The 18,011-nt window shown below is 40.2% G+C and overlaps 1 protein-coding gene across 1 annotated transcript in view; it reads left to right on the top strand.

The window, feature by feature from the left end:
- Positions 1–547: 547 nt before the first annotated feature.
- The window catches only part of NHSL2 (NHS like 2), a 1,544,548-nt gene continuing 1,527,084 nt past the window's right edge, over positions 548–18,011 (top strand). The window contains exon 1 of the mRNA XM_069648639.1: positions 548–2,906. Within this exon, the coding sequence (XP_069504740.1) occupies positions 2,603–2,906 (304 nt within the window). The 5' untranslated portion in view covers positions 548–2,602. The remainder of the gene's footprint in view (positions 2,907–18,011) is intronic.

Here is an 18,011-nt window from a genome sequence, read left to right as displayed (position 1 = left end):
GTAAGCTTGATGTTGTCTGCAATTAAAATATCTTTTAATGTGACACCCTAACCGCCTTCCTTCATTTTTCTTCTCCATTTTTCTTCTCCCCAGCTCAGAGCAGGGGTTTGGGGCGGCTGACTCTGGCCGGATCCCGAGATCCGGCTCCACATCTGGTGCCGGATCTCGGCACCGGCGAGAGCCGGCCCAATGACCAGCCCTGTCTCTATTATAATCTATGCACCCTGAAACTAGTTTTCCCAGCTGCAGGCCCCCCCAAACATCATTTATAACATGGGCCCAAGGCGAGTCCCAGCACATCTTTAAGCGGCCCTGCGTGAGTGCCTTATAAAGGTAATTTTATGGCGACGAGGAAAACAAAAAAAACGGGATAAGACAGTGCACTTTAAAAAACACAGTAGAAGGACATCTGGGCTCTTGTACTCCCAGTCAGTATTGGAGCTACTGAGGCGGCAGCCCCGCCCACTTCTCTTCCCGGCGCAGCCCCTGACATTTCAGCGCCTTCAGGGAAACGCAGGCACTTGGCCGTCATTAACAGCAAGGAGCTGCTGGAGTCACACTCGAAAACAAAGCGTTCGCAGCAAGAGAAACTCCCGCGTTGGCTCCGGTTCTGCACGAAGAGTAAACAAAAAAAAAAAAAAAAAGAAGGAAAGAAAAACAAACCGCACGAAAATGTGTTCATCGCCCAAGGATTATAGTGAAGAAGAGTCGGACAGAGAAGGGACAGTGGCAATCCTCAGTGCACATTTGCGCCGTTTTTTGGTGCCTGTGGTTACTTTGGGATGACTTGAGGTTGCTGACTCGGTTGTGCTGCTGCTGCTGCAGCGGCTAGTGAAGTTTGGAGAATTTCCCAGCACGGATCGGAGCCCTGCTTTGAGAGCAGTTGCTGTAAGTGGATTACTGCTGCCGATGCTGCTGGCATCTGACATTGCTACCTGGACAGCGCGGGGGTGGTAATGCCGCCTCGGTGCGCGAGGAAGTTTGAAGTCCTCGCCTGCTGAACCCTGGGGAGAAGCTTACCCCCCGGCGTCTTCCGCGTCTCGGATCGTGCGGCGTCAGGGCGGGTCCGCACCCGCTGGCCGGCCAGAGGTGATGGCGAAGTTTGGAGACGGCAGGCACGCTTGCATGCTGCTAGCGATGGAGGCGGACATGCAGCTCAGAGCCTCCGCCGCTTGCAGTTCTGATCTGGCCCTGTACTCTGCAGCTTGAATTAGGGTAGTGCTGTATGCTGCTGCAGTGCAGTTTGGTGCAGCCGGGCCAATGTTTAGTTTGCTGCCCCTGTAGCTTTGGGTTGTGTTATGCTGCATTATCTGGCCAGACGTATCTTTTAGGGCGACGTTCTGCTGCCCTGCAGATTTGATTCGGATAATAGTAGTTTTCCCAGTGGTTTGTGTTGGGACGTTATTCTGCTGCACCTGTAGCTTCTGAGTGTGTTCTATTCAGCTGCCTTTTAGTTGGAATGTGGTACTAGTCTGCTGCCCCTATGGTTGGATTGTGGTAATACTCTGCTGCCCTGTGGTTTGGATTGGGGTATTATTCTGATGCCCCTAAAGGTTGTATTAGGGTAGCATTCTGCTTCCTCTGTAGCCTGAATCAGGGTAACATTCTGCTTCCTCTGTAGCCTGAATCAGGGTAACATTCTGCTTCCTCTGTAGCTTAAATCAGGGTAACATTCAGCTTCCTCTATAGCTTAAATCAGGGTAACATTCTGCTGCCCCTGTAGCTTTAATCAGGGTAACATTCTGCTTCCTCTGTAGCCTGAATCAGGGTAACATTCTGCTTCCTCTGTAGCTTGAATCAGGGTAAAATTTTGCTCCCCTATAGCTGTGATTAGGGTAACATTCTGCTGCTCCGATAGCTGTGATTAGGGTAATATTCTGCTGCCCCTATAGCTGCCAATAGGGTAACATTCTGCTGCCATTGTAGCTTGGATCAGGGTAAAATTCTGCCGTTGCTCTAGGTTAGGCCTGTGCAACATTCTGTTGCCTGTGTGGGTTGCAGTGCTGTACGATTGTGTTGGCCCTGACGCTTGGAATCTGGTTTTCTCTGGATGGTACTCAGTGAACTTTAGGCAATGCTCTGATTCCAGCAGGGTCCTTGTTGCTGTGCCCGATGTGGCCTGGGATCTGGTACTCTTTGCATGGGAGTCTGTGATCTTTGGAGAATGCTCTGATTTCTCTGGAGCTCTGACCGCTTGCATCCTGGAGCCATTGAAGCTCTGCGTTTGGCCCCTGTTCCTCCATCTTTGAGCTGCACATTGAATTGGTTGAAGCTGCAGTGGCTGAAGAGGGCTGGGATCTGGTACTCTTGACCTGGTACTTGGTGATCTCTGGACAAAGCTCTGGTTCCTGTGGAACCCCAACCAGTTGGATCCAGGATCTGGTAACACTCGTGGCACGAGGCCCATCTTTGATCTATGCTTTGAATTGGTTGGAATTGCGTGCCGAGAAGTGCCTTGGATCAGTTGAACATTGACTGTTACTGGTTGAGGTCCGACTCAGGAGCTACGCCAGAGGATCCTTCACACAGACCTTTCGTTTGAGCTGTGGACGCCAGCTTAGATCTAGACCCTTGCTGACCTCTGATCGTGGATGCCAGAAGGATGCCCTTCTACAGGCGCACTGTGTCTCATGGCCGGCTTTGCCCTCCTCGCCCGGCTGGGCCACCATTGCGGGACCTGGGAGATGTCTGCAATCTGGCACTCTACTCGGTACTGCACCAGCTGGCAGACCTGAGCCGGCACTCGCTGGTCATGCTGGGGGAGATTGAGTGCCACCTAAAGGAGATGAGAGGAAGGACTCGGAGCCTGGAACTGAGGATGGGGCGTATGTACCTACTGCTGTCTGGGAGTCACGTGAGCCGTAGGGGGCCAACATCCCCTAGAGGTGCAAGACTGCCAAGAGGAGGTAGGTGCAGTGTATTGGCAGAATATGTACAGTGAGGATTCAACAATGCATGCAGAGAATTGATCAGGGAGAAAACCCGATAGAGGGAATTGATTATGATTCAGGAGTATCAATGCCTTTTTTGCCCTGGTGCAAATCCTGTGAAAAATTGTCTTTGAATAGTCCAGAGTCAATAAATGATGACCATGATGCCACTCAAGTGAAAGAGAGAAGATTTGGATGGAGTGGGTAAAGGTATTTTTACATGATCAGTGTAGAGATAAGCAACTTTACAAAAACGAGAGGCCCGGGGGATGGGAAAGTGACAGGTGGGTTGGCGATATGTAGCCCTCTACATGCCTTGAACCTGTGTTTCTCCACTCAAATCTCAGTCTCTTCTGTGGGTTTCATCTCCTTCTCCAACCCCTACAACGTTGTACCTTTCATTGTTCCCGCTAGATGTCGACACAGAGTCTTGTCTTTTTCGCACACTCCTTTTGCGTGATCCGATCTAATGGTGGATGCAAAATGCTTCATTCTGCTCAGATGGTAAAGTCATTGCTTGTGTAAGTGTGTAGCTATCGAACCGGAGCACCACACTCAAGTAAAAGGTTACTTTCCAAACTAGTTCCAAGCCTTGGAAAACACATCTTTGCGTGTCAGTAAATATGATGGGGTCTGGGGTACACTGGGTGCACCACATTTGATTTTTTGGGGCTCACCTCAGTCCTTGTCAACATCATTGTACCAAAATATAATTTATAACAAATGATCCTGGGTTTTGGGAATTATGGTGCAATGGAGCAAAAAAGGTTTAAGAAGGAGTTCGCACTGAAGAAGATCAACATCATTTGGTTATTAGATAGAGGTATGCGCTGCACTCTAACTGCACTCTAACTAGTAGCCACCAGCCAAAAATTAAAATATATGTCAGTGGAAGGACTTCGGGACAAGACAATTATATTAATGAACCTGCTTCATCAGGCCTTCGACTGGAGGCGGTCAAAGACAGACTCTGGCAACTTCTGTCTGTTAAAAATATTGGTTGCTCTAAAAGCATGCAACTCTAAGGGCTTTACTATGGAAAACATATGTGACTGTCCTTTTTCCGAATTGTGGGTTTGGGAAGAAACATGTTCGTATTTTTATTCCTGAAATCTGGTACACTGTATGTATTTTGTGCAATGTTTTCCTAAATTCATTGAGGGGTAAGGGTGAACTCTGTGTGACTTTCGATTCGCTTACTGTTCTTGCTTGAAAATGCTCCACATCGTATATCATCTTGGATGATAACAATGCCATTTAACTAGTTGCATTTCAGACATTCTTAAACAATATCTTTCTCAATTATGAATTTCTTCTTTTTGAAACATTTCGTTTCTGTGTTTTATACATTTCTTTAGACATTTTGATAATTACTTTTGGACATAATTTAATTTTTCGCATTGTTTTTTTATGTTTGCCCATTTTTTGAGTATTTTTATTTTGCATATGGGTCACCTCTGATGTTCCTTTTCATGGTGTTTCATGTCAGGGCTATCCTCTACCTCTCTCAAGCCTCTTCAGTCTCCTCAATGTTTTAAAATTGACTCATGGTTTACGGAATCAGAGGTTCTTTGTGGAAGATATTTGATAAGCTAAAGGTTGTCTGAGATGCATCGTTAGAAAGTAATTTTTGTGTTACACAATTAACTTAACATATACATTTCATGTGATTTCAGGCTTTTAGAAATGTGTGTTGTTATTTATGATATTAAGTATCCTCATGTTTATACACTTGTTTTTGGTAGAGAAGACCTTAGCTTCGTTCACAACATAATTCTGAGGGCCTGGTACTTATTAAAGCTGGACCCACATATATGTGAATATATACGAGATTATCCAACAATAGTATATAGAAAAGCAAAAACTTTAAAAAACATGCTAAGTCTGTCATTTTTGCCAGACAAAGAAGAAGAAATAAGACCACATGCATGGTTACATCGACCACAGCCAGGTTTTAGAAAATGTGGTTTTTGTTCAATGTGTCACTATGCGGTACCAGAAACAGATGTCTCTGCAAACCAAGATGGTGTGAAAACAAGGATCAAAGAGCAAATCAACTGTAGATCCAAATATGTCATTTATGCGGTGATATGTGTTTGCAACATGATCTACATTGGTAGCACCATTCGAGAGTTGAGAACCAGGATCAGGGAACATATTTCAGCTATTGGAAGCCAAGATAAGAACCTCCCGCTATCCCTACATTGGCAAAAACATCACCAGATGCAGAACAAAAAAGATATAAGGTACATTGGTCTGAAAAGAATAAAGATGGGGAAACGAGGAGGAAATCAAGAACAATGCCTACGACAGGAAGAAGCCAGATTAATCTGCCGTTTCAAAACGGTGGAACAAGGGTTAAACTCAGACAATGAAATGGTCCATTTTCTTTGATGGAAATGGAATAGAAATTGAAACTCAATCTAGAGATATTTTTATTTAAAAATGTTATTGTCTCTGTAACTGCTTTAAGTATCATTGTGAGATCTTAATCCTTACATATGTTTTTGACCAACACAAGACCTTGGTTTTCCCATGAATACACATCGTTTTAGATTTCTTTGCTATATCATCAAGTATCAGGGTTCACACAAAATGAATATCCAAGCGCTACTTACTGTGAGAATATGGAACGAAAAATAAAAAGACAGTCCTTGTAAATGTAACGATTGGAAAGAAATTATAATACGTAACAGTCAAGAGCCTACCATAACTAGAATCCTCTACACCCAACGTGGAGGTGTATTTACGTAAGGCAATTTAAGTCCCCCTTAATACGCAATAGATAATGGGACTACTATAACCAGAATCCTCCACACCCAATGTGGAGTTTCTCTCACGTGGGGCATCTTCCAAATGAGATGTCCCCGTCTTTTTTTATAAAACATTAAAATAACAAAATTGTAAACAAAATATCATTACAATTCAGTAAACCAACTTTAGTTAAACACACAGACTCAAAATAGGAACTAATGGGAGTAAATAGAAGTACGCGTAACGTGAAATATAAGGAAATACAGGCAGGTATCCCAAAACATGGCCGCCAAAAAACGTGGATTGAGAGTGAAGAGGGACTAGAGGAAAAGACTCCATTTTAACAAGGAGTCAACTTCAGGTAAGATGGGACCCCTGACGCGTGAGGCGTGAGCACTATAGTTTTCAGGTAAGCCCTAAATCTGGGTGGGAAGCCACCTTAAACAAGCGCGCACGTTCTCAGACATGCTTCAATTCATTTGTTATTGGGTTAAACAAAGTCACGAAGGAGGCTAATGTTGGCAGTACGCGTTAACAGCATGTTTATTTCTCTCGGATCAGTGGGGAGAAACACCATGTTTTCCGTATCACACAGAGTCCCTATAACAATATGGGTAATTTAACCAAGCCTCATAAAGTACGCGAAAAAATGAAGTCGCGAAGGAGGCAAACGTTTAAATACGCGTGCTCAGCATATCTATTTCTCCCGGAGCAGTGGGGAGAAACATCATATTGTACCACACGGAGTCCTTATGACGAAGTGGGTAATCTAAACCAAGACTCAGAATTACGGGAATAATATGAAATATACAAACAAATGATAGAGGGATTGTTATGAGTGACTTTAGATAATTAAGTAAAGTAGGGAATGCATGAAAGATTAATCATGGACTCAATGATAATATTAATGAATTGGGACTCAGTACAAAAATATTGGATACTATGTAATAACAAGCACAAACTGACAACATTATACAAATTTTCGTGTTTAGGAGGGATTGAGCCCTAAGACTTCGGTTAATTGATCAATTATGAGAGACTTATCCCAGAGGGGGAATTAAAACCGAAATAGAAAGGGTAAGGACTGGCTCAGACAACAAGATTTAATGTAAATCCTACTTATCCTCCTTTTACTCTGTAACGGATATAATCTATTCAAACATTTTCATTTTATCTATTTTGATTAGTACACACAGGAATGCACGAGGTGAATGGCAAAGGTATCATTTTGCTTTAACTTTTTTGGGCAATTACTATAGAGGGTTTTGCGGCACCCATGAGAGTCACCATTTGTACAATGTTAAAAGGAATTGAAGAAAATGTTACTCAACAAATCACTCAAAAACTGTATTTGGTTTTGTTTTACTTTTTACTTATATAAACAGCCCGGATTTGAAAAAGGAGCGAGATACACGCTGAAACACGTGTCGTCCAACAAGGGCTAAACGACAAGTCAAATAAATTAAGAAAAACATTTTCAAGTGAACCGACTTTTGTGACTTCTTACTACGTGTTATAATTGGCGCAAAGAGGTGCAGGCACAAACTCTCTTTTTCTCATATTTCTCAAACGGAGTTGGGGAACTCAGTGTCTCCGTGTTGACCTACACCCATGCGACAACCCAACATTAAAGGATGAAAAAATAAGCAAATATTATAGAAAGAAGACATAATTGGACCAAAAAAGCAATCAGAAACAGGTCGCGAAGGTACACCTCAAAGATATCTCCATACCAAAAAGTTCCTCCACATTACAGTGTTAAAAATATTGGTTGCTCTAAAAGCATGCAACTCTAAGGGCTTCACTATGGAAAACATATGTGACTGTTCTTTTTCCGATTTGTGGGTTTGGGAAGAAACATGTTCGTATTTGTATTCCTGAAATCTGGTACACTGTATGTATTGTGTGCAATGTTTTCCTAAATTCATTGAGGGGTAAGGGTGAACTCTGTGTGACTTTCGATTCGCTTACAGTTCTTGCTAGAAAATGCTCCACATAGTATATCATCTTGGATGATAACAATGACATTTAACTAGTTACATTTCATACATTCTTAAACAATATCTTTCTCAATTCTGAATTTCTTCTTTTTGAAATATTTTGTTTCTGTGTTTTATATATTTCTTTAGACATTTTTATAATTACTTTTGGACATAATTTAATTTTTCGCATTGTTCTTTTATGTTTGCCCATTATTTAAGTACTTTTCTTTTGCATATGGGTCAACTCTGATGTTCCCTTTCATGGTGTTTCCTGTCAGGGCTATCCTCTACCTCTCTCAAGCCTCTTCAGTCTCCTCAATGTTTTAAAATTGACTCATGATTTACGGAATCAGAGGTTCTTTGTGGAACATATTTGATAAGCTAAAGGTTGTCTGAGATGCATCGTTAGAAAGTAATTTTTGTGTTACACAATTAACTTAACGTATACATTTCATGTGATTTCAGGCTTTTAGAAATGTGTGTTGTTATTTATGATATTAAGTATCCTCATGTTTATACCCTTGTTTTTGGTAGAGAAGACCTTAGCTTCATTCACAACATAATTCTGACTTACCAATGACTTTCCCCTGGAGAGTGTTATTCAATTCAGAAAGAAGTTACTATGAATAACTCTGAAGTTACTCTGAGTAACTCTGACTTACCCATGACCTTCCCCTGGCGAGGGATAATTAATTCCCAAAGAAGTTGCTATGAACAACTCCAATTTACTCGTGACTTTCTCCTGGGGAGTGTTATTCAATTTGCAAAGAAGTTACAATGAATAACTCCGAAATTACATTGAGTAACTCTGATTTACCCATGACTTTCTTCTGGTGAGGACTATTTAATTCACTAAGATGTTACTATGAATAATTCTGAACTTACTGTTAGTAACGCTTACTAACTCCAGATTTACTAAATGCATGCCAGGAGTAACTTCTATGAGTCAAATAGCCCTCTTCAAGAGTTGCTCACAGTAACATGTTTGTCAATCAGCTCCATAGTCTCTAGCTTTTGGCATATCAGCGTAGTTCACTATATGCATCATAATCTGACGTTATGGACACTAATATTTGATTTTATAGATATTATTTTTGTCAGGTATATACATACATTTTGACACAAATTATGATTTTAGAAATCTATTCGAAGATTTTCACTATTTTGATATGATGTACAACTTTGTTTCAAGACTTTTGTTAGTGAATTTCGATTAACATTTATCTCTTGAGCTAGTTTCTGACGAACTTGATCACAGTGTGCATGATGCCTTGTGGAACTTCTTAAAACACTTGTTAAAAGATATAAGTGAACATGTTGTTTTTCTATTTAGCCATAACTATAGGCCCACAAATGGGGCAGTATCAGATAAAGTAATATAATATAAGTCCATAAGAAAAGACCTGTACCCACATTTCTTAAAACTGAAGTGGTGCTGTGCAGACACAGACTATTTTAGCTCTGGAATTTGCACATTGTGGCACACACTGTTTCAATGTACATAATGCAACCCTCAGAGAGATAATAGATTATATGGAGTGGCAACTGATAGGAAATGGACATCTGAAATGTTATTGGAGGTTTTTTTTAATCAAGGATCAATATCTATTTATATCACTATGAACGTAATTGTAAGATAATGTCATGAAGTTGTGAGGACAAAAACAGAGCTTGAGACTGAGTAGTATCTATAGAGTTGCAGCAGGTAAATGGAATGGGAATAGATATTAAATGGCCTTTCTATATATAATTTGATTTGATTTATTTGTAATTTTGAGATATCTGATGATATGTCTCTCTTTTCACTAAGTGCCTAGTCCTGATACATCACTTCTTGACATACACTCCCACCCCACAATTCTGGGACAAAATACATGCTGTATTTATAGGTACATCTCAAGTTTATTTAAACAAGATAAAATCAAAGTTGGTCCCCTTACTGTATTCAGGGGAAGTCATCACAATAAGATACATGAAATGCATAATAACTAACTTACCAATTTAGTATAACCTGTTTGTGATAATGTCGCTAGAAGTGGCACACACACAAGCACTCTTTGAATTAGCTACATATACTTCTAAACATGTATTTCTAAATACTAAAACAATGTTATTCCATTTGCTTGCATGCCGCTTGACGGCCAGTACCTTGAAATAATTTGAGCAGTTTATGCATTACCTTCATTTCCTTATAATCAAGCATGTATTTTAGAAAACACTATTTTCTCCAATATCAATGAAAAGTATTGGCACCAGAGAAATGTTGCATAAATAACAGCACTATTATCATTCAGTAGAAATCAATTCCCCGCCACAATACATTATTCCTCATAATCATCATGTGAATATAGTTCTGAGGGTTGCTAGTATGTGCATGCAATTGGAATGCAGTGTATAATTAGATGCATCTAATTCTGCAGGTTTGTTTTAGGGAATCAGGGGTATCAATTTCTAATGCGTAGAAACATAGTATTATGATATTCGAATACAGGGATGAGCACCCCTCCCACTTTACTTTGCAGATTGGGTGCTGCAGGTTGAAAGCCCATTTCCTACTGTGCATTGCCAGGAGAGAGGAGAACACGTATTTTACATTGGCATCATTTTCTATGGGAGTGCCCCAACTAAGCTCCTTTCATTTGCTGATGTCTCTTTTAAATGAGCTATGGGTTTCACGGGTCTCAAGTTATCAAGCAATTCTCCATTAGGCTCTGAAATGCGACCATTCAATTAATTGCCTAAGTGGTTGACGACACCTGTCAAAACACTCTGGGTACAATTGGAATGGATCTGAAGAACTGTGCTTTAGCTGAAGAGACAAATCAGTTTTACACTGTGCACACAGCACTGAGAAATGATATTGATTTTTATTGCAATCCTGTTTTACTTGGTGAGAATGACACACGGGACGCCAAGGATGATTCCAAGAAGGACATCCGATTTATAGCAATACAACAAATCCGGGCATGAGGAGTTACACACCCATTATGCAACTATAGCTTATTTTAATGCTAACAGAATTATCCAAGGTTCTTAAAGAAAAAACTATGGAAAATAGCCAGATTACTAATATATGCTCATAAGTGATGATATAGATTTGTCTATTGGAACACTTTAATCAACAGTAGTTGGTGGACTTGATACTGTATGAGGAAAACAGTTAATGTATCAGCCTTGAGAAAGACCATGGGTCGAAACACGTGTCGACTGTAGGTGTTAGCAGAATAAGAAAATAAAAATCTAATTGCACAGACATATAAATTGTGCATAATTACTGCCCGGTTGCTGGCTGTCCATAGGAATTATGATTTGAGTGCTGAGAGAGAGTAATACATTATTATCTGTGCAAAAAACACAATTGTATACTTATCCCAATTTTACAGCTACTATTGAACCAACCTTGTCAGGAGGTTTGTTGGCTCCATCTGAATCTATGGTGAGTGCAGATAACTAGTTTACCTCTTATAGATGTCTTACTTGGCATTGACTACAGTGTGAAAGTGGAGTGCATTTCACAGTAGAATGTACATTGATTTTTATTTGAAATCAGCTCCTCCTTGTGGAAAACGCATCCCTGTCCTAGGACTTAGCAGATAACTAATCCTAGCAGGCCTATGTGTAATTACATTTGGAGAATTTCCATACACAGCAGGGACCATCAGATGTTTCCTGGGAATTCCCAGTTAGCTGGCCTCTCCTGGCCTCACTCTCCTTGCTCTTGGAAAAGATGTCTGCCTCATGTAAATCTGCTGCAGGCTCCCACATGGACTAGGCCTTGCCATTTTCAGATATGATCCCAGATGAGCACTCATCCATTTGGAATAGGTCTGCTCATTCCCGGCAGCTTTTAATTCCAAAGACCCCCAGTTTGTGCCTTTCCATTATTCCCTGTGTGTTTCCCTTTTTGTTTGTCATGATAATACCAGACTTATTGTTTAATCAAATCTTCCCATTGACTTGCTCGATAATTAGACACTCACAGAGAATACACTCAGCAATCTTCATTGGTTGATCATATTTTCAATACATGTGGAAAAGGTTGGGGCGGCCTGCTCTCATACTTTTGAATTCAAAATAATTGTATTCCATACCTTCCTGTAACAATATGGCACATTGATGAAATATGGATTTCTAAGATACCCTGGCCCAGAGAGACGTAGGAACAAAAGTATGCATGATAATTGTTTATGAATTTGTTGCGATTCATACTTTTATCAATCATTTTTAAAAGTAAACAATTCAGATTTGGACTCATTAGATCTTATGGTGTTAACACATGTTTTGTTTGATTCTAGGTGACATGGTTGTGGGTTTTCATAAAGAAAACTGTACTTACATGCATTTCTGTGCTAACTTCAAATGAGCTTCCTCTCCTTGAATTCTGAAAGCTTGCGTATATTGAATTATGTAAACAGCTCCAAGAGGCCCCATTGTCTATTTTTCATTTCTAGGCATCAGGTCAGCTTTATTGCCTTCACTGATGTCAAAAAGGTGACACTTTAAGTGTATTACAGCTCTTTGAAGTCAGACCTGGCTTCTCACAAGCTAGGTTGTCATGTGAACAGTTCTGATTCGTATCAGCTCAGGACACTGTGGATTCAGCCTTTGTGGAATTTAAACAATTATTTATTAGAATATGCTGTGGAATGTGGTTGGGATATGTCTCACTTACTCAGAGATCTTGGTCCAGATGGCCCTTTGTTCTGTGAACCTAATGTGTTTCCATGATAAAAGTCAAACCCATCTATTCACTCCAAATGGGCAAGCATATATCCTAGGTCACTTTACCACCCCTTCATTTGAACATGCACGCAGGGCTAGAACAGAAGAAATTAGTTTGGCAGAGTTAGCAAAACAAGCATTTGCCAAAGCCATGTTAGAAAACCATTGATTTCTTATACATTTAAACATTTTGGTATATTCCCTATTTTAAAATTGTACATGTCTAAATTAATGTATAATCACAATAGGCTTCTACATCCAAGTATCACTTTTACATTTCAAATATATATCTTCTCAAAAGAATAAAGCAAGGTTTAAGTTGGTGTAGGAAAATGAAATATACTGTTTATATTGGAACATTTCTGACACCTTTTTGGAATGTTTAGATATGCAGTTCCAGGATTTATAAGGAATAATGTGATTACTGATGAAATGCAATGCAGGTCTGCCCTTCACCGATATTGCTTGTTTGTAGATTCTGGTAATGTACAGAATTTCCATGCAGTAAGTGTGCCGTTTTTCATGAATGCAGAGAGTTCCATTTTGAACGGGGGCTTTCTGCATTTCGTGTTGTAAATTGAAAGTTGGTTAAAACCCAGTCTTTGAGCCAGTTCTAATGAATGTTCTTGGTGTGTGTAAAACTCCATTCCATTTGTAGGATGCTGCCTCTCAGAGGAGTAGATAAATGCCTGCATCCCAGTGACGCACCTTTTTCGTGGTAGCTGTTGAGAAGCACACATCATGAATAAGGAAATGCATTATTCCAGTGATTCCTCACGTTATATTTGGGGCAGTCTCCATGTCTCTTAATTTTTCTCATAGACTGGCGCTCACAACCTTAAACAGGAATTTGGGTGTACTACTCATCAGCGATCATAAAAAAGGATAGTGGGTTGAAAAGGCAATTCTAAAAAATGAACTGAAAACAAATGAAAAATAACCAAGAAACAGCAATGTCCATTTCTGGTGGAAAGAGAGGAGGTTTTGCATCAAACATATATCTATTGGAAGAGAGCACCACATGCTTCCGGCCTGAACCAAAAAGGAGGGAATCAAGGGGCAAAGAGATACAACAGGGAACATCAAGCAGCAGGGAACATCATTCAGCTAGGAACATCAAACAGCAGTTTATTTGAAGACCATAGGCGCATGTTAGGTAGATAAACCTTTAAGCGGTGTTTGAGTTTAAGTGAAGTCTTGCCATAGATGGATGCCATATCTTGCTTTTGTAATGTGAAATCAAAGACATAGCTGGTGAGGAAAGGAAATAAATACTGATACAGATTGTCTGCCCACATGACCACATTTGACCTTATCTTTATTGGAAGGGATATGCAGTTAACACTGTGCCTGTATTTATCATTAACATAATTGTAATGTAGGAGGAGAGGCACATCTGGAGCCTTGTAGTGTGTGTGTGTGTGTGTGCTTGCAACACCAGTTCAGTAGAGAACGGGGGATGGAAAATAACTCTTAGCAGCTGTACTATTGTTCGAGCTCACTACACGTGTGTTCTTGGTCAACATGAATAATATGTTACTAACAGTATATTTTTATGTATAAGTAAGTTACTTTTACAAATAATTTACATTTAATTTCCCTACACTTTATTGCTCATTTTCCAAGTTTGATGAAAAGCAAAATAATTCTTTATTCGTCTGTTAGTTAAAAACACTTATTCAAGACGTATACCCAGAACATATAAATGTGAGTCTCCACAATCTAGTCAATTCACACTCATAAAAACAATTAGAACTTCTTACACTGTTAGACATATGTAAATAAATAGAGAGACACTTCAGACAGTACGAATGACTCAATAGCCCAGCCCAGCAGCGTCCACAATGCTCCGGATGAGAGCCGGATCACACAGCGAACAGTAAGCATAGTCGCCCGGTGTGATAGAGGAGAGGCTTACGTGCCACTCCTTAGAGGAATTCGACATCGCAGAGATTTAGAATTAACATTTGCTGCACAGATCCTAAAAATGGAGCCGAAAAAGAAATATAAAACGGCAGGGATCAGGACGCATATTGGAGCCACTAAAAGTTCGGTATAAGCACATAGCACTAAATAACAGGTGTTAAATAGTTGCATAAAGGCATGAACACCTAATATGTACACACATTCAATTACTAACATGTTATGGACGGAGTAACACGGTTGGGAAATATACGAAAAATTCACTTCTAAACGGTTTCACAGGAAGTAACTGTGGGCCCTTGGTTTTAGGTGAAGCCACAAAATAAGTACAGAAAGCCCTACCCCTGAAAGGATATGGGGAAAAATGCAACCTGAAGTGGATGAGGTAGCTGTTGAGACACAATATATATAAACAAAAAGAGACAATTACGACATACACATGTTAAATGAGGAAACATAGTATTATTGTTTTCTCTAATGTCCCTAGCTGTGAATAGACCGGGATGAGAGAAGAGAGCACAAACAATCAACTGGAATATTCGCATTAGTTAAACAACGGCCAAAGAAAAGAGAAAAAGAAAGTTATGAAAGGGGTCATACATTTCAAATAAGGAGAATGCATTAACAGTGTCCATAGAACTTTAGTGGGAAATAAAAAGCCTTTGAGCATTCTTCAGGTAGGCGATTCAGATAATTGAGACATCTCCACACTTGTTTATAGGTGCAACGACATAGGGATACACTGATGAGAGACGGTCAGTAGACATTGTCCTGAAGAAGGTCTATAATCTAAGAAAAGCAGCACGTCCTCAATAGCTCTAAGAGGCTGAAACACACTGTGTCGACAACATTGTTCAGATTTACAGCCTCAGTGAAGTGGCCAATTGTCTTTGAAATAAATTGTAAATATAGACATTGTATGTACCCGACATAAGAAAATGTGAACAATATAAAATACCCTAGTAACAACTGTTAATTCTTGGAGCCAAGAGAGATCACCATTGTCTCGTTTCCTATGCTATTGTGTCATTTGTGGTATCTTGAATGGTTGAATAAGTGGATCTGTGAACCAATAAAATGTATATATGTCACCTAAGTGAAGCACCACACAAATCCTCTAAAATTGTGACAAGTTCTTATTGTTTTTATGAGTGTGAATGCACTAGAGTGTGGGTACTCACGTTTGTATGTTTTGAGTATAGGTCCCGAATAGGTGTTTTTAACCTACAAACACATTAAGCATATTTTCGCTTTTCATATTATGTGGAAAGGATAAGTGATAGCCATGGATTAGCTACATCCCCGAATTGATCCGAGTCAATTGTTTCACTGACGATTATAAAATGCCTGGGAGGTCGAGATCATCACCAGGTAACCCCATTTATATGCACATCATTTGTCAAGTTTACAAGACAGATTAAAAGTCCCCCAAAGGGACATATACATATCCCCCCACCCCCGGATATGAATGAATAGACTTCTCACCGTTTAACAAAACATGAGATAGCAGAACGAGGCAGGGACCTGCAGACAAGAGGTTTCTGTTAGGGATGTTCTGCTCTCAATATTTCTTCACTATGTATATATACAAGGTTATCACACTGCACGCGCAAATACAGAGTTAGTGACTAAGTAGCATCTGCATTACTGATGTAATCCTAATGTAAGGGCAAAGTGAAAACTATAGACGGAGGGACTGATTCACAAAGATTCTTTCCATGGGTAGTAAGTATGACTTACTCCTGAAAAAATGTATGACTTCCTCATAAGTCTCTATAAATTCTTAAAAGTACATGCATTTGATTTCCAGAATGATTTACAACATCAATATTGGTGAAAGTATGCGTAATGAGCGAAAAAAGTTGAGAAAAGCTTTTGTAACATTGAAAGAAGTTGTTCTCATTTTTGACAGGAGTAAGTTACTCCGGGTCAAGGGTCTGCATGCTAGAGCACGAGCCTTGGGCTTGAGTGGGCCTATTCGTGAATCAGGTGTAACTTACAAGCTTTTCCCAACAGTATAAAGAAACATCTATTAGTGAGCACCCTTTCCAGATGTATGTTACAGCCAGATGTAACTTACAGCAGCAACAGGATTCTTTGCTAATCTGCCATTAGCCTAGAAGGCTGCAACGCCATTGGGGCTGAGGGGGAGGGGAGGTACAAGCGCTGTTTAAGCAATAGTATTATTGTCGGATCTTGCAATCAAATATGCACATATGTTGTTTGGAAAAATGAATTTAATGTGACTCACAGTATATTTTTACATACATTATAATGTTGATATAGAGGCAGTATATTTAAGCTTACATTTTTCTTCACATAGGACATATAAAGAAAGAATTATCACATTCTTTTGTTGCGTCGTGATATTTGGTGATATTTGAGGAATCATTTTCAGAAGTTATGAGGACGCTAAAGAACGTATTCTTTGCATTTTAGTTTTTCATACAGAGCTGGGTTGGGGCAGACACATGTGTGATAGGGAGAGTGCTAACGGCCCCTTTCCCAGACAAGTCACAGCTCAGTGGCAAGGGGCCATTAGCATTCCAACGCCCCTCATTCTGCCTGATTTTTTTAGTTACTCTCTCATATGTCTGATTTGTTGACTTGAAACCAAAGTAATGCATGGACTCTTGCACATTTTATTCAGAATATGCCAAGTAGGGCAATGCACACAGCTGTCTGTCCTGTGTTTCAAGCATCAGGGTGTTGTCATTGTTTTACGAGCTCCTTGATTTCGGGAATAAGGGGTGTTTTAAAATAAATGTTGAAAACAAGTAAAGAGGGTGTTTTGAAAGAATGGAGACAAGCATGGATCCAACTTTACACTGAGAGTGCCGCCACCGGGGCTTGGGAGCAATCATGGCTGACATGGCCGTGCATCTTGAAGGCTCACCAGCTGTCCAGTGACCCTCGGGTGCCTGCAGCCCATTCTCTCTTTAAAACAGTTGCCTGACCCTTTACTCTTGCCTACTACCCACCTCATCTTTCTCCACAACAATTGCCCTCTACTACTTCCTTCGCAACCCACCCTAAAAATAAAACGGGGATTGTGCAGCTACCAAGCGTCCATTGCTCCCAGCGCATGTCTGAATGCTTTTTGCAGTTCTCGGCCTGCTTTCTGAGTACTTCCGCCAGGCACCAATGTGACCACATAGGCAACAATCAATTATGCATTTTCTCCCATCGGCAGTGGACGAAGTGGCCGAGAGCGGTTGGGAGTAGTGCTCCTCTACTTAAAAAAAAAAAAAAGTTTGACTGTTCCTATACTTTTGTTTTTTAACCTGTTCCAGAATTGTTTAGTTTTAAAGTAAAAGTTTAGGAATAAGTTGCAACTTGCACTTCAGTGCACTGCAATGAACATTCTCTTAACAGCAGGTGTGTTTGTTTGGGGGTTTGGATTGCACTTGGCGATGGGGCCTGTAGGGCGTGGGGGCAGGCCAGCAGGGAATATAGTTCCACTACTTCTTTTCGTACACTTCAACCACAGCCCATCGCAATAATAGTACACAAGGAATGCCTTCTGACCGTCCCTCCAGCATTTCTTCCAAGATACCCTCATATATAACTTTATAAATTAGTTTATTGATCCAAACAGTAAATTATCGATGTGTCATCTAGTTTTTCAGACCAATTAGGTAACCTTGGTGTATTAATACATGTATGTGGTGCTTAGGTGCACTGCATGTGCCTGAAATAT

The sequence above is a fragment of the Ambystoma mexicanum genome, chromosome 2q, assembly GCF_040938575.1.
Source record: "Ambystoma mexicanum isolate Mex_15411 chromosome 2q, UKY_AmexF1_1, whole genome shotgun sequence".
Taxonomy (NCBI): domain Eukaryota; kingdom Metazoa; phylum Chordata; class Amphibia; order Caudata; family Ambystomatidae; genus Ambystoma; species Ambystoma mexicanum.
Note: the sequence above shows the minus strand (reverse complement) of the source record. Positions and strands in the feature narration are given on the sequence as shown.